We start from the raw sequence: 24,330 nt of genomic DNA, 5'->3' as shown, positions 1-24,330 counted from the left end.
CATTAAGCAGAGCACGCCCTGGTGCCAAGTCCCAGGGCTGGGGCAGGACCCGCAGCAGGTCCAGCATCAGCACAGCCAGGACCAGAGAGCTCTGCCAAAAGGATCTTTCTCCCCTCTCCCATCTCTGCCCCTTCCCCGATGCGCAGCCTGATCCAAATCACCTCCTGCGTTCCCGTATAAACACGGCAAGCATTTACTTAGAGGTTCCACAAGACACTATTTCAGCTACCATCACTTTTACCAAGCAACATCCTCACACTTGGGGGTACACAGAGCTCTGCGAACAGCTGCATTTGAAGAAGGGAAGCAGGGATGCACAAATCTCTTTTTCTAGCATCTGAATTTATTGCTGGAAACGAAACTATCAGCTTTGCAGTGATTTTCTGCTGTACAACGAGACCCATGAGATATAAACAGAGGAGACAACCCTGCAGGACAATAAATTGCCACAAACCAAACTGTCATCATGAAATGCATAAAAGCCATGTGAAAACAACCCCGCTGACGGGACGCAGAGGGCCTTTTGGCAGCTGCTCTTCCACTGGCATGAAGCACAGGTGCCTCTTCCAAGGCAGGCAAGGGAGAGGTGCCCCTGCCTGGCCTCCACGTCACCAGGACGAGGGGCTGGGACATCCCTTGGCTTCGACCCATGGTGGCCAGAGCTCCAACCCCAAATCCTGCGGATGGGACACTTTCCAAAGGCTATCAAGGTTTATCAGCCCCAAAGGCACCTCCAGCACCCAGACCCTTTGGAGAGCCCAGCTGTATAGTTTCGTACATGTTGGTATGGTCCCACAGCAGGACAGGGACCTGTGAAGATGTTTGCCTTCACCCCAAAGATCAAATGGGGCAGGACTGGCTTTGAGAGGAGCCCAGCAGCAATCGCCACAGCTCCTCATCTCCATTGCCTGCCAGGGCCGTGTCCCTGTGGGTCCTCACGTCCCTCCAAGCCCTAGTTCTGAACTTCAAAGCCACAAGAAATGCAGGAGCAATGCTGGGGAGCTCAGCCAGTGGCTTTATGAGGACGGCTTCATTTTAATTACGTGCCTGGGGGATTTCTGGTGGGAGGATGAAGCAGCTACGTCTGGCATCACTTAGCAATGGAAGGGTGGGATTTAACACACGGATCTGAAAAGCTGAGCAATGTCCCTTTGCGTGTATTTATTTAACCTACAAGTTGAGTAACTCTCTATTTCGGAGGCAACTGACACTGGGTGGAACGTCAGAAGAATAAATGTACCTCAGCTTTTGGAGCGGCCAGAGCACAAATAAATAAATAGAAAATCTGCTCCAATACAGATTTTTATTCCCCATAGCAGTATGCTTTACTGGGACGCGGATTTATATCCAGAGCCCTAGTCTGGTACAAAGCTATGATGGATGACATGCACACCTGGGTCCCCAACAGTTCCCCCTCCCTTACCAAATTTCTGTCCCTGGTGAGGGTAACACGAGACTTCCCAAACAGCCCCTTTGTTGAAGCTCCCTTTCTGCTCAGACACCACAAAGCCAGGCAACTCAGCGCTCGCTTTGAAATGGGCGGAACAAAACAAAGAAACCCCGAGAGCCTGCCCGTGGGGAAATCCAAGGAGCTACAAGGAGATAAAATGAGAGGCAAAGAGGAATCCTTATGAAAATGCATGAGATGTGCAAAACTGACAGGCCAATTAAACGAGCCTAAATACGATCAGAGATTATCCCAATGCCACTGCCATGTCCCACTGTTCTCCGCGCTCCCTTTGTTCCCTCCATCCCCCCTGCTCACCCCTCCGACCAGCGACGACCGCACGAGTTACAGGCTCCTTGCCTTTCAGCTCTGTGCACGCTGCTTTCTTAGCACTCGTAGGCCAGCCGATGACATTTCTGCTTTCTGTGCGCCGCTCCTGAAGAACGCACACGAGTGCCGAGAGCCCGCGGGGAGCGGGGGCTGGCTGACGCTTCTGTAAACACCGTGCTAATCTGTTTAAGATATTAGACTCCCATCTATGTGTTTTTAATAATAAAGGCAACATTTAGATGCTGCCAAGGTATCAGAGAGACAGCAGCAGACGCAGCAGAGCCACCTCTGCCATATAAACAATGGGAAATGCTCTCTTATCTTTCCATACCATTGGGCCTCCAGGCTGCAAAATAAATGATTGCATTCATTTACATTTTATTGTGGAGATATAACTGGCTGGAATAACTGCCGGCAGAGAACCTGACTGCAGGAATGCACTATTTTTCTCCCCGTTTGCCTTAACAGATATTTTTTTTTCTGGCAATCCATCTCTATCGCTGTTATCTAGGTGGCAGAAGAGGCATTAACCCGCTGCCTGTCTTGCATTTAGGTAAAAAACAAAGCCATCAGCTCAGCTTCTTGCAAGGCCTCGCTCTAACGAGCCATTAGAGAAGAGACTGTGAAGGTGGGTCTCTCCACCTGAATCGTATGCAGGCAGTAGAGCTGGGACATTCGCTTCCCAAAACCCCTACAAAGGACGTTCAGGAGAGGAGTCAGCCCACCTGGGACACCTTAGCCAGTCACCTCTACTTCCCTTACAGTCAACGGAGAGGAACAGGCTCTCTGGAGAATCACACATCCCTCGGGTTAGAGATGTCTATTTTGGGTCAAGAATCACTGATTCCTCTCCTTTCCCTGCTCAGCAGCATAGACACACAGCTCGGAGGGACAGGCCTGCCTCATACTGAGACGGACCCAAGCCACCCGACTGGTGTTGCCCATGCAGGTTGGCCATTAACTGTGGGTTCAAAAAATCAGTCACATTCTTTTGATAAACAAAAAAAGAACTAAAGCACACCTAATCTTTCATGTCAGCACCCAAGCATTTAACAGCTGGTTAGAAGGATGTGGACTGAACATAAACCTCAACGCTGCTGCTCCCCGTCAGCAGGAGAGCTGCTGGGTGAGAAATTTCGCAGCTGACATCTGTCTGTTAAAAAGAGAAACTAAAATACACACAGGGTTAAACAAAGCAATAACTTAATTTAGGCCTAGCTAATGATTTCCACTGCTTTCTTGTTTTCTGATACTTACATATTTTCATTTTTTTAATTTCCCTTCTCATCTGTTGATTGATTACAACTAAAGATGATGTGGAAAATGTCACGAGAAGTTTAAGCAAAAATAACTGCTAATAATAGTTCACTGGAAGAAATGGTGGCAAAAACACATCTCAGACTCTTGAACTACCTGATGGGGTTAGACAGGAGAAAGTCTGGGCAACTGGAAACAAAATGAGTAAATGAAATCTGATCAAATCAAATCCTTCTACAAGCGAAAACGACTCAGTCAAGGACAGATATCCTATTCTGTCCTTGTATACCCTGCAAAAAGCAGGGAGATCTCAGAGAGACCAAAGGAGGAGACGACTTGACCCCATTGGGATAACGCGCAGCCGACTGGTGCAACCCTGTGCAAGTGCCCTTCTCCAGCCGTCAGCAAAGACACCCAGCTGCCCGGGATGGTGGCAGAACAGGGCCACCAGGCACTCCACGACAGGCTCCATTAAAGCAGCTCAAATAATTTCAGTGGATGAGAAAGGAAAAGAGCGAGCCTGTAAAATGTTGAAATGCTGCAACACCACTACGGCAAACAAACTATCAAATGTGACAATGAAAGAACAGTGACCTACATTAGGTGTGAGCATAGCTTCGTCTTAAGGGTGGTTTCATAAGCGCTCCGTATCCCTTTGATGCCAGCAGTGCAGAGCAAAGGCAGCAGAGCCTGATGACCAAGGGCACAGCCCTTTACATTTTCCCCTGCTGGGTCACAGCCACATGCAGGGAGTTCAGGCACGCTGGTGCCATGCCAGTGAATGCTGTAAATGCCCCTTTTCCAGGTTCTGGGCTCCTCTTGTTTGGCTTTTGTCTGGATAGGCTAAAACCAGAATCGTTTTCAGTGACATTACAGCCAAAGCACAGTTTGCTTGGAAGATAAGGATGGATATAACAGGACCTGGGTCCAGACCAGCTTTGGCTGTAGCACACTTTTGCAGACAAAAACGTCCCTCAGAGAAACAGCAACCCAAATGTGCCCATTCCCCACTGCTTTTTGATCGTACAAATATACAGAGCAAACATCCACGTTTACATCGAAGCGATATATATCAAACACAAATCTTGACAAGCTGAGTACTCTCCCTGCACTTTTAGGAACACCATCCCACCAGAGAAGACTCTGCTTTCTCCACTCCGCGGCTGCACAAAGTGACACCGGTGCAGCCAAGGAAAGGTTTACAAAGGGGACCCAGCCGTCCCAGCTCCCTGCCCTTACCGCTTCTCCCACCAATATTTTTAAGCCCTTGAAAAGTGTGACAGCCACGGCTGGCTGTAGGAAGCTCTCCTGTCATGTAAGCAATGGATATCAAATACAGGCACGTTATCTCCAGACAAGCAGGACCATTCCTGTTTCCTTACCACCAGTACAGAGGTGCAGGCGGCACAAACCACCCGGGGCACAGAGCTCCTGGCTTTCCCCTTCCTCCTCCACCCTCAGCTCCTCTCTCCATCTCCTCCTCCTCCTCGACGACTTCTTAATTATCTTCAAGACCTTGTTCACTTGATTCATTTGGTTGTGCGGCCGCAGAGAGGGGCAGGGATTCCTCCTCTCCTGTGTCTCAGCAGCTCCGGCTCCTCGGGAAGGAGGGACAGCCAGAAAGCAGGCAGGTCACTGGGAGGCAAAAAGCGCTCGTGTGTGTGCGTGCCTCTGTGTCAAAGCTTCTTTCCGCCCAAAGAGAGAGTTTTGGGTGGCGACGGGAGGGGGGAAGGAGGGAGAAGGATTTCTTTTGCCTCTGTCCATCCAGAGCTCTTGCGGATGAGAGCAGGCATTTCTTCTCCCTGATGATTGGGAAAGCTCATAACTCACAGGGGCAACAGATCCTGCATGAGGTTTTCAATTTCTGGTTTTGACAATACATGCATTCTGGCAGATTTCAAATGCTCCTCAGGCAAGAGTCAGCATCAGCTCAGAAGCAGCAGTGACTCTTAAAGAAAAAAAGAAGAATTCTGGCTTCGTTTCAAAGATTAGAAATAGCTAATGCAGACAGCAAATAGTAGCTGCATCTATGGAAAATGCTAAAAATCCGTACGCTCTGTAGGAAAGAAACTTGACCTTCCTGGTCTTCAATAATTACTCACATTTATCCAGCACCTTTCAGCAATCACTTTCTCACTGACGTCTTTGCAAAGAAGCTAGTAATTTCCCCGGTTTCCTGCAGACACAGAGGTGAAGCAGCTTCATTTTTGCACAACCTCTGAATACATCCCTGCAAGTAGCCCTCTCTCTGCTTTGAAAGTTTAGTCTCTCTAAACTTCTGAAATAGTTTACAGTCTCTAAATATTTTAAATGACCCCCTGATGTTTTTAAACAGACTTTAATCGACAGTAACATGTGTGCCCATCCAGGAGGGAGGAAAGGAGGTCTCTGGGGGCAGCGACCGTCAGCTCAGGAGGAGCCCCCCCGGGGGGGGCAGTGGGGTTAGGGGAACAGAGAGCCAACAGCCACGTGTGGATGGACGTGGCTCCGCCAGGCAGCAGGCCCGGGAGCCCGTTAATGTGCCCAAAGCTCCATTTACAGCGATACAACTGAGAACAAACCCTGCAGTAGGCTAGTAATGGATGTACAAATTAAATTATCACGCACTTCATTTAAGGCATTATAAAAAGAGCTATCACTCCCGCCACAGATTAAGATGCAGCCCGTGCCCACCACCCCCACGGAAGGGCAGTGTGGGGCAGTGTGACCCCCTGCCAGGCACCGCCAGCCCCTTTGGGCCTCACCTCCTGCACGCACACACGGCCATGACAGAGCTGCCGCGGGGCAGGCCCCAACAGCGAGCTTTGGTGGATGCCATCTTGTCAGCTCATTAGGGCACGGATTTTAATGAGACACGGCCCCAGACAAGCAGCGCTGTGCAAAATGCAGCACCCTAGGAAATCGGGCCGCTCCCCCATGTCCCAGCAGGGCAGAATTCTCCCTGCCTGCCAAGCAAGGCGCTCGGACCGCCCCGGTGGGGCTGGGCAGCCATGCCGCTTCCCTTCACCCCCAGTCACCGGCGGCACCCCAGGCCCGCTCCTGGTAAGCACTGGTGTCTGCCACCTGCGATCCCCGTGCTCTCCACAAGCAGTAAGACTTTCACAAGCGCCCTGGGAGATGGGCAGGCCCTCATCCCAGCCTCGCACAAGGGACAGACCCTTTGCGATGCTTCCCAGGTGAGATATCAGTCTGGCAGCCGAGCCATGAAGGCAAGCGAGGACATCACACCGACAGCAGGGCAAGGGTAATGCTCTGTGATTCCTGCTAACATTCGTGCCCTGAGGGGGCACCCATGGGTTCCCACACCCATGGGGGAACCCATCCTTATCCACACAGGGCAGGGGCAGAGTTTACCCCCGGTGCTGCTCCCCTTTGCTCAGGCTCCCCTGCACAACCTTGGGCACAGCAGGAGGGGCGGCACAACAGCCCAGCGCTGCCGCCCCCAGACCTCCCCCCTCCATCTCAGTCCCGCCTCAGCCTCACTCTATTTCCTTTCCTTCCCTTTGGCGGATGGCTGCAATCTTTCACGTATTCCTCATCAGTGAGATTTATGAGTACAATTCCATTTTATTTTGATGGTTAATACTAGCACTAATGCCGCTGTCATGTCTACATAATTAATAATGAGACTAATAATGCCAAACCAATCTAAGAGTCACTTTATTGGTCTTCAATGTCATTAGTTAGAGCTGACATAACCAATTCAAGTTGTTGTCTGTACTGAGCCACCATTACCACTTCTATAAAACCTGGATCGGGGGCTGTACAGAAGCCTGAACTCTCCATAGAGTAAGCAGTGCTAGAGAGGGTCATCTGGGGGTGATTTCCTTCTGATGCTGTAATTAATAATTCAGAGAGCTGCTGCAATACAGGAAAGCAAGATGGCATTGAGCAACTTAAGGATTTTGCCGGGATGAGCTCTTGGGGACCAAGAAGACCTCAAAGCCACAGCTTGCACATGCCCCATGACTGTAGAAGCTGCTTGCACTCAGGCCAGTCCACATTTTCCTCCCTGCTGCAGCATTGTGCAGGACAAACGGAGAAGGAAAATTGTCTTAGACACAATGTCACTGTCTACCTTACTGTACGAACACCTACAGAGCTGCTGCTCTCTGCAGTAGCAAGGTTGGTCCACATTATCAGCACAGGGTCTGGCTGGACACTGTAGAAGGTGACAAGCCACCACAGACCACCTGGGTCCTGTAGGCCCTGATTTCATGACAGAGTAATCACAAGATCTCTTAATAACCTGTTATGGAAACATTTCTGCTTTATGGCCAGCCCGATAGCTAATCCTGTAGATTGCACTCCCACTGCTTTCAAATTTTATTCTACAGTCAGGGCAGCAAGTTGCTCCCTTTTCATCTGAAGGCTGAAACCACCGCCTCCAAATGCTAAGGATTTAAGGGGTGAAAATCCTTCAAAGCCACTCAGTACTGTCAGGATGGAAACACTTCGGTTTGCATTCAGGTAATACGGCGCTCTTTCATGTCCTATTCCCACTTCGCTTCACCCTCTGCTTCTCACAAACGAGCTGAAGCTGTTTGATTTGAGCCAAGATGTGGGTGGGATTTAGGAAAGTTCAATACTAACAGTTTAATTTCGATAAGTTAATCCAAACTATTTACTTTTCCCTCCTTTCCCAATCACAGCCCTAGAGTTGAAGTATAGCAGCCATTAAGCGTTTTCCAAAGCAAGCCACGCAAGTTTCAAATTGGTCTCAATTTAGCAGTTTTATTTTTGTGCCAAATGATAGGGAACGGCATTAGCACAAGGGTCATTACGTGAGTCAGCAGCACGCAGCGGCTGCCTCTCGCCCAGCAAGAAGCGAGAACAGCCTCGTGCTCTGCTTCAGCCTGGGCAATCCTTCTCTCTCCAGGCTCCTGGTTAATCCTACCCGGGCAGCAAAGCCATCCTATATGCCATGGAAGAGGCTGCTCCCCAGCCAGCAGCATCATTAGGTGTTTCTCAGCATTGGAGCATCCTAGGTGATATCAAACAGGAAAGCAGACAGCGCTATCATCCTGCATTTTTATCAACCATAGGCACGTTGACTGTCTGCCACAAACCCAAGCGGGCAGTAGGCTTTCAGCAGGACGACCCTAAGGATTGAAGGATGCAGAAAGATATAGAAAGATATCCCCATTCGCCTCTGCCAGGCCCCCCGAGTCACAGCTGCCAGCCGTAAGTGTGCCCAAAGCTCCTAGCCTGTGTTTTACAGGCAGCCCTCAGGCAAACCTGTAGGCATCGTCCTCCGGAGGTGATGCTGGGAGGCAAGTTCCCCTGCCCAAGAGGTCAACCTGGGTATCACCGACTGCTGTAGCTCTGTTCCCAACAAGCACACGCAACACGTGAGGCTGCTGGAGCACAGGGAGACACCACACACACACACACCATGCCCTTGGGCAACACTGAGCAATCTCCTCCAAAGCAAGGGGACGCAGCCTCCCCCAGGCACTACTTCCCGAGTAAGCCCTTGCCTGATCCTTCTCTACCACCATATATTCTGCTGGTTGCATAAGTCCAGGTTTCTGCTAGACACAGTGAGGCTAGAGACAGCACAGAATGCCATCTCGCTTGCTGCAGTTATTAATCACACCGTGCGGGACTGCAGTAGGCTTCATGTTATGAAGTTTTCAAATGTTTTAACACCGGTCTGGGGCACTGATCCCTCTGCAGGTTTCTACTGGCTCCCTGGCATTTAACTCCCTTCCCTTTGATATTTTCTCGCTGTTTCAAAGACCACGAGAACCTTTTGAGACAACAGCCACTTGGTGTCGTGGAACTGCTGCATTTCAAGAGAATCGGTTTGGGCTTTTGGCGCTATTACGAAATAAAAAACTTGACAGTAAATCTAAGGCAGCACAGAAAGCAGATCACGTTGGAGATCTGCCGCCTGTGTGCTGCATCTTACCAGCCAGACTGCAGCTACAGAAGGGGAAGCTGGGGATATCAAAAGCTTCGAGCAGTGGAAGAGCACAGGCCTGGCAGAGCAGTTAAGGATTCGGGTAGCTACTTCCAGCCACTCACGCTAAGCTCATGCTTATGTCTAGGGAATGTGGTCGCAGAATTTAAATTGCCCCCCCAAAAAGGCTCATACAGCTCTAACAATTTTGAAAGCATCACATGCAGATTTGTGGCAGGATGGGCCATGCCACACGACGCTGAGCCAACCCCTTGCAGTCAGCAGGGCTCCTGCCTCACCCACCCAGCAGAAAACAGGGAGAGGAGCACATTCCCCCACCAACGCTCCCGAGAGACCAAATGCATTCGAGACTGCAAAGCACCCGGAGGTTACAGCGATCAGAGCTGCAATACAAGGAGCTAAGCTTATTTGGGAAGAAAAGCAATTTCATTTGCTCCTTTGAATTAAGGATTCCTGCAGCCAGAGCTCAACACTGATGAGAGCTGCAAGATAAAGGCTGTCCCCAAATTTCTTGCTGCCTCTCCCCTCTCCCACTAATTTCCACCAAGGATCTTGGCTTGCGTGCCAGAGCTTCCCTGCTGGCTTGTCACTCCCCATTAATCAGGGGGTCTCCTGACCCCTGAAGCTGCCATCCCCAGTGGGATTCAACCAGCTCACTGCTCCTGAACACCCCCACCTTCTTCATGTTCTCAAGAGACACCACTTGGAAATGAAGCCATGGGCTTATTGCAACTGTTCGGAAGCTCCGCTCTTCTTGTCTGGTACTAAGGGAAACAAAAGACTCTTTCAGAGATGGAACTGCAAAGCAAAACACAACCAGTGCTTCTGGCTGAAGAAGCTGAGTTATCTCACCAGCATCTTGGACAGATAAGAAGCAGAAGGAACATTTCTGGAGCAAATCTCCTCTTTCCTCTATTTCTTTCTGCAGTACCTACCCCAGGTCAAACTCAGTGTGATTTTGACTTGCTCTCAGTCGTCAACCTGCCTTTGCTTCCACGTGGAAGCCATGTGTCAGCAGGTTGGGTAAGGAAGGACATTTCCTACCATGCACTGTCAGTACAGATTATTTCATTCCCTTAAGCTTCTTGGGGGTGTAATTTGCAGATAGCCCACATAAATCAGATGCCTGAGCCCTTAGGCTTGCAGAGGTAGGTATTCCCGAGTCCCGTCACCAGTGATGGTGAAGTTTAGCATATTCTCTCCAGACATTTAGGTTCACTCCCATAATCACCAGAGATATACCCAGGTGAAGTCGGAGCTCTTACTGGAAAAACAGTGCATGGCAGCCCTGAACGAATGGCAGTTCTTGCCAAAGAATGTCATTACAGTAAAAGCTCCCTAGAGTTTATCAGGACTTGGTTTAAGCATTGAGGCTTCCTCTGTGCCCCCAGAGAAATGTTCACATTTCCTTGCTGTCTCCTGGGCTTCTATTTTCCCAAAACATGCCAGCTGTGGCTGCTTGCAAGGGGCTGAAAGCCCAATATCAGCCCCTGGTGGATATAAAAAAAGAGGCAAAGAGAAGAGGGGGAATGGGAATGAGGAATTGGATGAGTACAGAGAGAAGGAACAGCACTAAAGGAGTTTTCTGATGAAATATATTCTGTTCCAGAGCACTTGCAGGTACTAAGAAAAGTCAATAGAAGCAGCTCCGTTTTTATGGGCACCCAGCGGAGCCTTGCCTGTGTCCTGGCCATCCTGCCTGGCTCTGCTGCATTTCTCCAAGGTTTCCGAGTCCACAGAAGTCACAGCAAAGAGGCTGCTCAGAAACAAACTGGTTTCAGGGTCAGTCAGAGCAATCTCGAACAGGGAAGAGAGAGATAAGGAGGGATGGACCAGCTGTCTCACGGATCGGGCTGCACAGAGAGTCAGGATCCGAGGGGTGCTGCAGGCTGAATCAGAAGGGTGTGCGATTGTGTCTCCACTTCTTATGCTGCGAGCACAAGGACATGTCACAGTGGCCAAGCTAACTGGGGGGCTAAAGAGCCTGCTCAGCCTTGTCTGACACTTACAAATTCATTCCTGGCCTGGAAGCATGAGGATCCATGGAGCCACAGAGGCTGCAAGCCCCCAGAACAGCAAATTGAGCCCAGTGTGAATTTTCTACCTTGTACCACCTGCTGCCGAGGAGCTGGAGTGAGGCTGACATGAATAATGCCACATTCAGCCAAAGTCCCACAGACAGACTAGACAGCAATCTACTCACCTGGAAACACGTTTCTGTGTTTTCATGATGGATTCTGTGAAATTTTACTTCTTTGGAACATTTTTAAGTTCAGATGTGTTCTGATTCAGAATTCATTTTGTTCCCACAAACCTCAGAAGTGATTATGGAAATCAACGTCTCAGTGTTCTTCAATGCAAATAAACTTCTCTCCAAACTCTTCCTAAATGTCACTTATTTTCTTCACAAGTACCCGCAGCAGTGACCGTCGCAGAACAGGCAGCGCTGCATCCATTTCAAGACAATCTGATGAACGCACTTGTCCTGACGAAGGAGAAAGCTTTCAACTTTTGAAAAAAAGAATAGAGCCTGTGGCAGTTTAGACTCATTATCACCAACAAACAGCCCCAAATGGCATATTTCAAGGTTTCTGTCTGACTCAGCTGTCAAAACCTGTCATCCTAATCAAGGCTTGTAAGAGCATTTACACATAGCGGAGCTTCATCCGAGTCAATGGTCCAGCTCTTGGTAATTAAGTAGAACCACTCACGATGTAAAAAACACCAGCATCATCTTATTTAAGGAAAGATGTGCAGGGTGAGTCAGACCTATGCATGGAAATACTGTTGCGAAAAACTTCATTCATTATAAATTGTTCTGCAAAAGGATGGGGAGAAGAAAGGGATAAGTGAACAGGGACAAAGAAATCTTAAATTTGAGCTGAACCCAGAAGTTAATTTAACAACTGGGAGAGTCTAAGGAAGAAATGGAAGAGACAAGAGGAACTGTATTTTAAATTGTTATTTTCTTTTTTGTATGCTTTGGAAAACAAATGCAGCATAATGACTTAATTGAAGGTGCTTTTTTCTTTCTTTCTGTTCTGAAGAAAAATATCCAAGATATTTTGAGCTTTTGGGCAGCCAAAAGACTTATTTAAACAGTTTCAGACCTACAACATTCTTCTACCATGGAAAGAGGAGGATGTTCTTGTATCTCTCCATTGCACAGGCTGCCAACACAAGCCAGGAAATGAGGCAGGGCTCCTGTTCCCTTGTGGCAGGTGTGGCAAAACCAGCCCCAGCTGCCAAGCACGCTCATTTTTCCTTGGACACGACACCTCCATTTGCTATACCCCTCTCCGCAACAGAGCTGCACTGTGACAGGCTGTGGAGGGGGCTATTCAAACCATGTTTACTAAATGCTCATCAAATAATTAAAAATATCTCCGTTATCCTCAGCTGAAAATTAACCTGTGGGTTGCAGGGAATGGCTGTGCTGGTATCAGCTGTGACCCCGGCTAACATCTGATGGACAGAGCCCTGGAAGGCACTGGCAGAAATCCCCGAGGCCCACACACACCCCATCACACCACGGCACAACACGCCTGTGCTACCAGCAAGGCATTAATTCCTGGTGGAACAACAAGCCTGTCAAGTAATTGTGACAAAAAGCATTAATGGCCTTGCCTTTTCTCATGCCAAAGCGATCTTAATGCATATAACCACCGCGAGTGATCGACACAGCTATACACCAGCAAAAACCCCAGTCAAGTGAATATCGCTCTGCTGTTCCAGAACTTCTGACAGCTTCCCATTATGTCAGACTGCATTGGGTAAGGTCATATAATCCATCAAAACTTGACTTAATGAGGCAATTAAAAACAAATGCATTTCATGGACAAACTCCTTGCTATGCAGTCCTTCCCTGTTTCCACTTGGCTTCACGTTTTCTTAGGGGTGAAGAGTTTGAGACGAACTAAAAGGAGTTGTTTATTTAACTTCCCTTCAAGCACATGCAGTGGAAATCCGAAGGGGCTGATGTTGAAGCGATACTCTCCTCCCAACAACAGCTTCATAGCTACGTACCTGAGCAAGGATGATACAGTTCTGAACAGACAGATGCACACAAGAAACCGAAAGGCATTTTGACCTTTTGGGGGCAGGGGGAAGTAACAAGAGCAGGATGACAGCTGGGCATTGCAAAAGGGCTGAAATAAAGCAATAAACTTTATAAATAAATAAAGCATCACCACGGGCTGGTACTGTGAACCCACACAGTTCCCAGTCACTGCAGGGGGACTGCCCCGACCTGCAGCCACGGCGTGTCTGCAAAACCAGGGCTTTGCCATTTCTTCCAGTACAGACAGTGCAGGGCTCTCCTCAGCCTGAAGGATCCTCCTGCACTCGTAGAGGGGACAAAGCTGCAGGCTAGAGGCAGTTTGGCTACTTGGAGAAAGAGAGAGAACCTCACCCCCTCACGTAACAGCCCGTATGAGTCAGTACCTCGGCAGGCAATTTATTTTTGCTGTAAAGCATGGGTTATTAGTCACTGCAAGAGACAAGACATCAAGCTGGTTGGGCTGACCACCTGGGATTCATTGTACTTTTTCACATTTAAAAAAAAAAAGTTGATCTGGCTCAGGTGCCTCACTAGGACGTGGCACACCCAAGTGCAAGCAGCCCTCGCTGTGGGGCCATTCGGAGAAGCACGAGCAGCAGCACAACGGCTCAGCGTGACATCCAACACACCACAAGCAATTGTTCAGGCAATTACCAAGGGAAGATTAATTTGGTGCTGAGATGCCTCCGGGTTTATCCATCACTTCAGTGGGGCACTGAAGCAGGGGAGCCTGCCGGGGCACACATTCCTCTTGCAGCTGCATTGGCCATTTCTGCACTGCCATATAATTGCCGGCGAGAGCTCACGTGCTGATTTTCCTAGGTCATGCATTGGTATCAGAGGTGACACCAACACACTGCTCTTCTGGGGATACTCGAGAGCAAAACTCATCAAGAGATCCCCAGCTCCTTCCTCATCTTCAGCAGCTTGAAAGCAGCAAACCTGGCACTTCCAGCAGCCAGAGCAACCCGGATACAGGCTGCAGAGTGAGCCCAGGGCACACGCACAGCGTGAATCCATATACAGCACCGACAACTCCGCGCCAGCAGGTCCTGTACATAGCTATAATGGACATCCACTCTGAGATATGAGTCGGGAGATCCTGTGCTGATACAGGCCTGGAACAAACCGTTTCCCCTTTTTTTACAGCCGAGGCATCTTCCACTGTTTGCAGCTAGCACCGATCATTCCCCTTTCTGAACCTGAGGCCACTCAGGTGGCCACCAGGAGGTCAGCGCAAGGGGTTGCTTTGGCAAAAAAACGAGCAGGGAGGAGGAGCACGTCGTTTTATCCTAAACAAAGCACTTCAAGGTGGGGCAGTGACGGATTTATTAAGCCTGTGGAAAACACGGGAAGATTTGCAGAAGGCAGGAGGAGCTGAGGCACCACGTACTCAGGCGGACACATGCGAATTAGGCCAGGGCAGTTGCACACACAGCGTGCAGGGACTGCCAGCAGGACAGGCAGTGGAAGAAACGCATTGCTTTCACTGCAGTGAGTTGCTGGCTTCCTAGCAAAGCAGTTGCCGCATTTAATTTGCCCAAGAAAATGAAAACTACAGAACTTCAAATGAGCAAGAACCCCTGAGTCCTCAAATATCTTCACAGCTATTGAATTGGGTGACCTGAAAACTACCGCTCGCTCAATGGAGAAATGGGATTTTTATAAATACGTGTATCAGCAAATGAATATTTAATGTTTTCTGTACATATCAGTGTTTGGGGCTTGCAATATTTAAGCAATAAGACTTGTCAGAGATTGTAGTAGCCATGAGATAATTACATCCCTGGGGTATTTTGATGCACAAAGAGCAGACAAGTGCTTGTGCTAGCTCAAGAGTGTGATTATGTCATGATTATAATATCATATGGAAATAGGTTATTGAGAATAATAAAAAAAATCCCTACGTGATGACCACTCCAGAGCTTTCGTGGCTCAAAATGAAATAATACTTTGTTCTTTCACTATCAAAATAATAATTACAGCCCTGTACTAGCAACATTGTCATCATGACTGACATGATATTTTCATCAGATGCTGCTTTCTGCAGCTAACTGTACTATTTAACACACAAGAAATTATCAGCCTAAAAGGTGTTTTCTTGTATTTGCCCCTGCATCTAGAGACAGTGGTGCTCCTAGTCGGAAGGCAGCCATTTCAGAAGTGTTCCTTTTAGTCCTTTCGGATATTTCTGCATAAAAATAAACATCCCCTGTCAGCGAAATGCTAACATATGGGCTTTAGGAAGAATTCAGCCATGCTTAAATACTTTGATGAATCAAGACCTAAGACATTTCTTAGATACTGTAAGCCTAATTCTGCCCTCCTTTTATACCGGTGTCAATCTAGACTAACCTCATTCCCTTCAACACGCTTAAATCCAGACTGACATCAGCTCGGCCAGCCCAGCCTCCTGCTGCCGACGCAGCTCCCACTCACTCTTTCAAAGGCTTTCTCACTGCAAAACCCAGCTGGAATTTGTAGCTAGGGCAAGCATCTCCCTTGAAACTCCCAGTGTGGCAAAGTCCCCCCTTGCAGGCATTGGGACTGACCAGGGCTGCACACGGAAAATAGAAAATATTATTTGTGTGCAGATTTGCCAATGCCATGGATTATTGGGAAATATTCCACCTTTTTAGGACCACCATCTAAGCACACCAGGAGAAGGCTTATTTTATGCAAGGGGAAAGCACCAGCGCCAGCACTGATGCCAAAGTTTTGCCCATTTTCATGGTGGATCCGGAGGGAAGGGCCTGTACACGGGTGGCAACGCAGCCTCCGCTCTTCCTTTTGCTATCCCAGGTCTTTGCAGGAAAGTGATCGGCCGTCCGGTGCTGGAGCGGAGCAATACGACCAGCACCACTGCCATGCCACAAGCAGCAGGGAAGGCTGTTAAGAGGAAAAGAGCTGTGATTTCCCAGAGTGTTTCTCCCTGCCCTTATAAATAAATGACTTACTAGCTGTTTGACCAGGAAATTGGTACTCCCCATCCCCTTCAGGGTGATTTTTGCCAACCCTCTGACGAGACATAAGTCACACCCTGAGCAGGGGAGGACAGATTTACGCAAGCTGTGCAGAAAAAAGCAAACAAACAAACCATTTACAGCTTCCTGTAGCAGCATAACAGATTGCAAGTAGCCAAAGAGAACAGCCAGTGTCACCCCTGAGATGATTTTGAGACTACGGTACTGTTTTTCAAAAGCAAGAGACTGGGACAAGCCATGCAAGAAGACGAGGCTGTAATCTCAATGGGTTTCCACCCAAATAAATAAAGCTAATGCAAAGGACCAGGCAGAATCTAGGAAATTTTGCAAATGGACAAAGACATACTGCTTTGTTCCTCTCAGGTTTGCCCTGCTCCTTTACCTTTGATTAAGCATCAATCTTCCAAGAGCATCTTGTGCAAAGAATAATAATTAAAAAAAAACAACTGCCACAACGCTGAACAGGAGCAATGCATTTTGTCCACAGCGTTAAGAAAGCACCACTGAAAAATAATCAATGCTATTGCAGAAAGGTGTTCTCTCTCTGAAAGCTGTTTTGTATGGGGAAGACAAAAGAAGACCCTGTTTCTCAGAACACACATAAAACCTTCCAATTCCCCCCTACATTAGCCATTTGCTGATGTTAAAGCAAACGATTTGGGGGGCTAATCCTGCAAGATGCTGCAGCATACCAAGCGTATTGTGTTAAGACCTCGTGCCCCTAATTAATGATTAATTGGGACAGTGAAGTATTCTGCCCTCTCCAATGAAGTGAAGAGAGTCCAGATGAGATTCAGCTGAACAACTGATATGCTCAACGCACTGGAAAAACATGTCTTGTGTGGAGTGGGCTCACATCAGAATTTAGCCAGGCACCACAGTGCCAGGACCCGGGGAATTTGATCCGTAGGCAGACACGATGGCCCCGAGCAGCTCGGCGGCTGCCAGCAACCACTTCTCTGTGCTCAGAAAACCGTGTGGAAATACTGTCACTGCCTGCACCCCGTCCCTGGCCGCTCCAGACAGATTGCACAATAAAAAAAAAAAAAAAAAAGTAGAAAAAAAAGAACCGAGTGCAAGAATATTAAAGCTATAAACTGCACGATGATAGCGTTATAAAGTGTGCATTGAAGAGTGTTTGTAGTACATTAATTCACCCTGAGTGCATAAAAATGAAGGTGTAGATTTTAATTATATGATACATACTATTTTTAACTCAGGGTCACTTCTCCCTTCCCTTCAGTGGTTTAACGATGATAACCAAACAGGCAGCCCTTCCACGTGCTGCTGAAACCACACTGCCACGGGTCTCAGCGCCCGACTCAACGCACCCCAATCAAAGCCTGCTCTGAGTACAAAGTCCCTTGTTCCTCTTCATAGGTATGTCTTTTGTACAGGATTAATCACTGCAGCATCGGAGTGCTTCACAAATATTAAGGAATTTATCTCCACAATCCCCCTCTGCTCTCCTGCACCAGGGTCCTGCTGCACACAGCAACAAATGGCCAGAGGAGAGGCTTCACTCCAGTATCCTGCTCCAACTGGCAAAGAAAGAAATAAATGGGAGTGTTTAACCTTGCCCTTGCAGCCCTGGGAGGAAAAGCGTTCTTGTTCTGGTCAGCAGCTTATAAATCAGCAAAAAGCTGCTGCCCAGGGAATGGAGCAGGTTCAGAGACCAGGCGGCGCAGAGACCACACGCTCTAAGAAACCTCGGCTCGGCGTGTGCAACTCACTACATTTTTTCCTCCGATGAAATATAGGCCAGCATGCTCCCCTTCCTCCCTTCCTCAAGAGGCACAAAACATTAATTCAATCACTTCATTAATTCAGACTTTACACATCAAAGTGAATTGCTCTGGGTTTGTTTCTGGGTGGGACCGAAGCTGCTCCAAACACCAGAGCCCGGTGGGAGAGGACATCCGAGCCCCGGTGCGAGTGCGAACACCCACACGGGCAGCGCCTGCTCAAAGATGGCAAAGGCTGCTCAGGTGCAGGCCAGTATCTTGAGGATGCTGAGCAGCGGGGACACTAAAGAGAACTACCCACTAAAAAGAGAGCAAAAACAAGTTTGTTTCATTCTCTTCTCCGTTTTATGGCTCACTTTTTTATAATGCCAAGTAATAACATGCTACAGGCTGCTCGTGCCCTGCCATACAATGAAGGAGTATCTGTGAGGTCCTGCAGATGTCCATCATGCTATCTAGCTTCCCACATCTGTGGAATTAGTGCTACAAATGCACACACACTGCTATCCCTTCCCCTTTGCAAGTCACGGCTCCCCACATGCTGGAAGATCCAACGAAAAGCTTGACTGCTGCCGAGCTGGCCCTGTGGGATGGGGGAGACAAATGCAAATGAAAATATTAGGGAAGGCACGCAGGCAGATCCGGAAATCGGTGATATTCAAGCACAGGAGATTCATTTATCACAGAAGGAATTTCAAATATGAAAAAACGCAGCTCATTCATCACACTTGTGTACCATCACCAGGCTCCTTGGCCATGCGCTGCAGTGCTCTGCACTCTTAGGGAACAGGACTGCACAAGCTGTTTTCAGCACCCCCAGGACCACTTCTGTTTCCAAAAGGCCTCTTGAATTTTGTAGCTCTCCTTCCCCTGCTTCCTGTCATCTGGGATATGCAAAGTTTCTGTTGGCAACGTGGCCCTCAGGCTCTCTGAGCACAAAGCTTTCCAATAGCTAAAATCCAGCTCCTGGAAACCGCTCCAGCCTGCGACCAGATATCCAAATCCAGACCGTATGTTCAAATCCTCACTTCTGTCCGGAATGCTGTGCCATGTGAGGAGGAAAGTGGGACCACTTCATAACCATATGTTGTCCCACCTAAAGATGAAACCCTCCTGAATTCATGATTAGACCAGCAGCAAAAAACAGTAGGGGAGAAAACAGACGTACTCCCAGAACAGTCTCATGGACCGTGCACTTACCTGTGCCCTGGCCAGTTCAGTACAGTGAACCGAACCTGGATTTCACACGCATAATACACAGCTCTTATGACAAGTTCTCAGCTTTTCAGCCTCCCCCTCCATCTTATTTTGACCAGGAATTTCACCCAGGATCAGAGAAACACTCCTGAGCAGCTCTCCTCCCAAGTTTTATCACATCACCACTGTGCACTCTGCAATTCACTCTCACTGAATATACTCAGTGGTAAAAATACAAGTGATATGGTGCAAAAATCCATTGGAAAGAAGAGCCGAGGGACAGAAAGCAGAAAGAAAACTGTAAAACACAAAAATGATCCCATTGAGGAAAGCTGACCATGAAACTGGAAATAAAAATAAGCTACAAAGACTATGTTGAAACGATCCTTTTCTTCCAAGCTCCCTCATACCAGGATTTCCCAACTTCTTGCAGGGAACAAGAAGCCCTAGGCTGGAGAGCTGAGCTGAGGCTTGAAAGAGAGAGGGCATCTTACATGGCAAGGGAGGAACTAAAAAATAATAATAAATAAATAAAAGGAAGGAAGGAAGGGGAAAAAAAAACAGGTTGGAAAGAAGTAATTAAGCATTTCCCATCAAATCTGACATTTGGCATCTGCTCAGGTGTCTGCCTTGTTTCCACTTAATATGTACAGCATCGTGTGATTTTAGCCTTTAGCTAAATAACTCGCAGAGCCCAAGCTTGGCGAGGAGGGGGGGACTGGGGGTAGGAGAGAGGAGTCAGACAGCAATTTACTCAGTTTACTTTAAAAAGCAATGCAGAGTGTCCAGCTGCATAGCCCCACGTGTCACACGTCGGTACCAGACAAGCAGCACAAACACAGCTGAACTGGCTAAATAGCACGGCTACAAGTGAGAGCACCGGTGGGTGCTCTGTGGCCCTGCTGAGGTTATTCTGCATACAAGGCTCAAAAGGGTCCTTCTGTTACAGGGGGTGGTTGTGCTTCTGGGAACCAGAAAGACAACAAGCGTTTTAGGTGCAAAAGCAGCAATACAGCCGTGTCATGACCTCCTAAGGTACTCGGATGAAGAATAGCTAGCAGTTAAACAAAAGATTGCAATTAAGGCTCTCGGCATGAGGAACAGCGCTGAGCCCTTGGAAGTCACCTTCCCCAGCGGTTCTGCGGGAGACACGTCCAGAGCAGAGCCCTGAGCCCAGGTGGAAACTGTCTGGCAGTCCCTGTGCTCCTGATTTGTGTCACGGAGAAGCAGGACTGTGCAGCCCTTCCCCACCTCAGCTATGCCCATGGCTCCTTTTGCTGCTTCTGCTGCCTGGGCACTGCCTGGGGGCAATGAGGCATCCTACAGCTTGCAACCCCCTTCCCGGGCAGCCGACACGCAGGGTGCGTGTCCCCCAGCACAAGGAGACAGCTAATTAAAGCAGTGTGCCTTCATCTTCGCCTCCTTCCCTGCTCATGCTGACAGATTTCTGCCATCCATATTTATGACTCCAGTTATCCACGAACACACGGGACTGGCACTAAAGCATTTTCTTCTGTGGCCCACGACTACATAAAAGGGACCAGCCGTGCACCCAAGCTAGATCCAAGGTACAAGTGCCCAAAACAAAGATGCATCTCACAACAACAGTATTCACCAGTGACTACGATGTGAAGGAGAAAGGAATGAGCCATGATGAAAGGAAGAAGTGCAGGATTTGCTCTGAGGTGCTTGCTGCAGGCTAACTGACAACGTCTGCCCCGAGCCCTCCTGAAAGAGTCTTTCATCTGGGTTTCTGTTAAATGTGTGGCTCTATTTACATACACCCAACCAATTCAATCAAAATTGAACTTCAAATTAGTCCTCGAGGGAATCCTCAAGAACACTTTTTATGCAGAAATGAATATTAGAAGGAAAACTGTGCTGGAGAACTCTCTCCCAGCAGCTCTAACAAGTATTACATAAACAGCATGCAACAAGACCTACCTTGGCTTTGGGCAGGAATGTAGCTCAACACGCAGATCGCCAATTGCCAGCGAAGGAAAGGCAACGGCTTCGATTTCCCGGAGATCCACTGAGGTGACAAGTGGAAATGGCCACCTTCATCACCAGTGAGCGCCTTGTCCAGAGGGGTCCAGGCAAAACACCTCTCCTGGCTCTCAAGATAACTTCCTCTTGCTTCGCAGAGAGTTTCAGGACAGAAGTTTTGAAAGGCCACAGAAGTACTGAGAGAGGAGACCAGCCAGTGAGTTAAACCCCACCTCTTCCCTTCACCAAACTTTGCTCTTCCCAAGCAGCACCAAGCATCCCCCATCTTCTCAAAGCCAAAGTCATGGCATTTTCTCTCTGTCCATGGGATGCTAAGTTACACAAGAGCCATCCTCCCTTGACTGCTCCTTTTTCTTCCTTTGAACACTGAACATCCGGCATTTACAACATCCTCTGAAAAGGAATTCTAAAAGTTTACCACAGACCACTTCTTTTTTTGTAGATTTTGTCCCATTACCCTCACAAAACACGTGCAGGTGGAGGTGGGATATTCTGAACTGGCCTTAAACAGGACTGGTTAGGAAACAGGAGTCAGAGTCAAGTAAAAGTCTGCAATGTCGAAATTGTAAAGTAAAGCAACCGCGTTTAATGCAGTACAACTGTTTCACTATTACCATCAAATAGTTATTACGTTTCTTTAAAATTTAGGCTGACACAAATCAGCTGACTCTGCTGCATAAAAACCATATCAGATGATGGAATCTGGGGACTGAAACCTTATAATGCAAAATTTCTGGTCATTAGCTAAATGGAAGCATATTGAACTCCTTAATCACTAAGAATAAGTGCAACAAAGCCAACAAATTGAAACAGATATCATTAGTTGGATCCAAACAAAATACAATCAAACAAACCCAGTACATCTGTAATGACAGCTGCTATGGGGATCTAAGCAAATAATATTAGAATGGCAAAATGTTTGGAGCTACAGATCACTGAGAATTCCTGCTCCCTTTAACAGCCATTAAAAAAAATAAATTAAAGTGTTCTCAGAATTTCCTTACAGCATCTTCACCCCAATCTTAGCCACATATTTGCTACCAAGTACTCCAGATAGAGCCACCCCTCTGCTTATTCCCACTCACACGTACCTAGATCTTCTTGGTACACTGCTTATGCCAATAGACATTCAAGCCATATTTTACTTTTCCGCTATATTACTTCAGATTTCAAAGGGAAACCAGCAACTTAGCAGGATCAGGGCAGGAATAAAGCCCTTCACTGCTGCATGGATGAGGCTGAATCACCCCCAGTACCTGCGTTTCTCAGAACAGTATCTTTTCAAATCAGTACAAAGCTAATGTATTGTTCCCTTCATTTTTCAGGAGTGTATCAGCTGCTGAAGCAGAATAGGAAGCACGTGCACAGCCCCACCGCAGCGCTGCAAGGGTGCATCAATGCAGAGCACTGCTCTCACGCCACAGAAGCACAGAGGAGCACTCACCTCATTAGTGCCAGAACCCGTGCGAGGCAGGCAACGGTTTTATTAATTTTCTATCTGTGCTCAAGGAAAAGCTGACAAAAGTCCGTCTACTGATCACAGCAGTGCCAGCGTAATTTCCCCAGCAGTACGGCACCAGCTTGACTTTGTAACTCTACACAAAGGGAAATTATGTTCCTCATGCTCTAGTAGGACTGTCGATAAAAGCACTAGTGACTGTCCCAATCTACTTACAAGTGAGTTGAGACTGACGGATAAGCTGCCAAGACACCACCACAATTTGACAGGAAGCAGTGAATTATAGGTGAAGACACCAACCTCGGTATAACCACAAGAAACAGACTTGCCAGTGCCATCACTTGTTGGTCATCAGGAACCCAACGATAACACAGGGCTCACTGGCCAACAGGATGTATTTGGTCTGTAACAAAAAGAGGCTCTTAGGCCTAGAGTTCAATTATATAAGCGTACTTGCTAAAAGAAGCATTCGTCCGTCACTTGTTCTCCTTTTGTGTTCACACTTTCTTCAGGTTCAGTTCTTCTGTTTCCATTATGGACCGATCCCCCCTCAACTTTCACCAGCAACCAAGGAAAAGGCAATAGAAAAAATGTCAGGAAGAACTTCATACCCCATAACTGGGCATTTGCTGACGTGCCTTAAATCACTCTCCAAACCATACTCCCCTCCATTAGCCAAAGAGAAATTCCAGAGAGATCAAGTACCCATGCTGCTTATATGAGCAAGGGGTTGTGTGGTGTGAACGTCCCCCCACTGACAGATGCTCCAATGGGGTGGCAATTATGGCTGTATTTATCAGGAGCAGTGTGGGGTTTCCTGCTTTGTTTTGGCTTTTGCTTGTTTGTTTGCTATTCTAGTAGGGATTTGGAGTAATTAGTCTGTTCTCAGAATGTCTCTTTGGCTGCCATCGATCGTTATTCTTTTTAAAAAGCCAGAGGCAAGATAGGTACCTTCTGCAGCAAGGGCCAAAACTAAGAATGAGATCAAGGCGCCTGCATCGCTGATTTAGGAGAAGGACCCCTAAAAGTCCTGTTACCTCTTACAACAGCTGTGTCCTCAAGTCTGCCTCATTTCTGCAGCTACTGACCTGTTTAGGACTCCAATTAGGACCAGACCCAACCCGACTGTGCAACCTATATATAAGCCTTCTGTGTCATTCCAGAAACCTTGGTTTCAATCCATATAAGCTGTGATTATGGGGGCCTGTCAGACACTGCTGCTTGTGTCTGATACCATCTGGTAAATCTACCCAGTGGTGTTGTTAAATCAGCTGGGGGATTGCACAGCACACTCACCTCAGTGATTTCTGGATGCAGCAGAGCAGAACGCGAGTCTTGCAGCTGGCCTGAAGGAAACTGGTGCATAACGTACCTGGCAACTCTCTGCACTCAGCATCACCTCCCTCCCCTTCTTGGTGGCCTTTCCTTCTACCTGTAGGGCTTCTTGCTACCCACGCCCAGCCCACCAGCACACTGCCACATTGCTTTCCAGTCACTTCCAATCAGGAAAGGCTCCCGTGTTGAACTTTAAAAGCGGAACATGTTGCTAATGAGACATCCTCCCAGAGAAGCTTCCTTCATAACACATCACATGTCCTTCCTCCTTTAAGTGGAAAGTTTCAAGCTGAAAATCCACTTCTTATCTCATTTGGTCTTTGCACTCTCTGCCTGTATCTCTGTAGGAATTTAATACCAAGCCTCAAGCGTTTCCTGATCATCTTGCTTGCAGGGTAAAGGATATCCTTGGCACATTAAGGTGAAGTGGCCAGACACTTCGGCTTACCTCTGTAATGGAAGTTATTCTTAGATTTCCAATGAGCCGTTCACAAGACACGACGCTCCCTTGGACAGCCACTGCTCTGTTCCAGGCAGCAACTCCTACGGAGCTGTCGTAGCATCCAGACAGATGCCATTGCAC

At 47.9% G+C, this 24,330-nt stretch overlaps 1 protein-coding gene across 8 annotated transcripts in view; it reads right to left on the bottom strand.

The window, feature by feature from the left end:
- The window catches only part of GRIP2 (glutamate receptor interacting protein 2), a 255,299-nt gene that overhangs the window by 127,327 nt on the left and 103,642 nt on the right, over positions 1 to 24,330 (bottom strand). Inside the window, exons 2-3 of one of the 8 annotated variants that reach the window (XM_080606882.1) lie at positions 5,137 to 5,210; positions 4,417 to 4,982 (exon numbers count right to left, since the gene is read on the bottom strand). The exons of 6 other annotated variants lie outside the window; for them this stretch is intronic. In XM_080606882.1, the coding sequence (XP_080463008.1) occupies positions 4,417 to 4,567 (151 nt within the window). In that variant the 5' untranslated portion in view covers positions 4,568 to 4,982; positions 5,137 to 5,210. The remainder of the gene's footprint in view (positions 1 to 4,416; positions 4,983 to 5,136; positions 5,211 to 24,330) is intronic. One more of the 8 variants, XM_080606884.1, reaches the window with a different exon arrangement.

This window comes from Anser brachyrhynchus, assembly GCF_964034855.1.
Source record: "Anser brachyrhynchus genome assembly, chromosome: 10".
Taxonomy (NCBI): domain Eukaryota; kingdom Metazoa; phylum Chordata; class Aves; order Anseriformes; family Anatidae; genus Anser; species Anser brachyrhynchus.
Note: the sequence above shows the minus strand (reverse complement) of the source record. Positions and strands in the feature narration are given on the sequence as shown.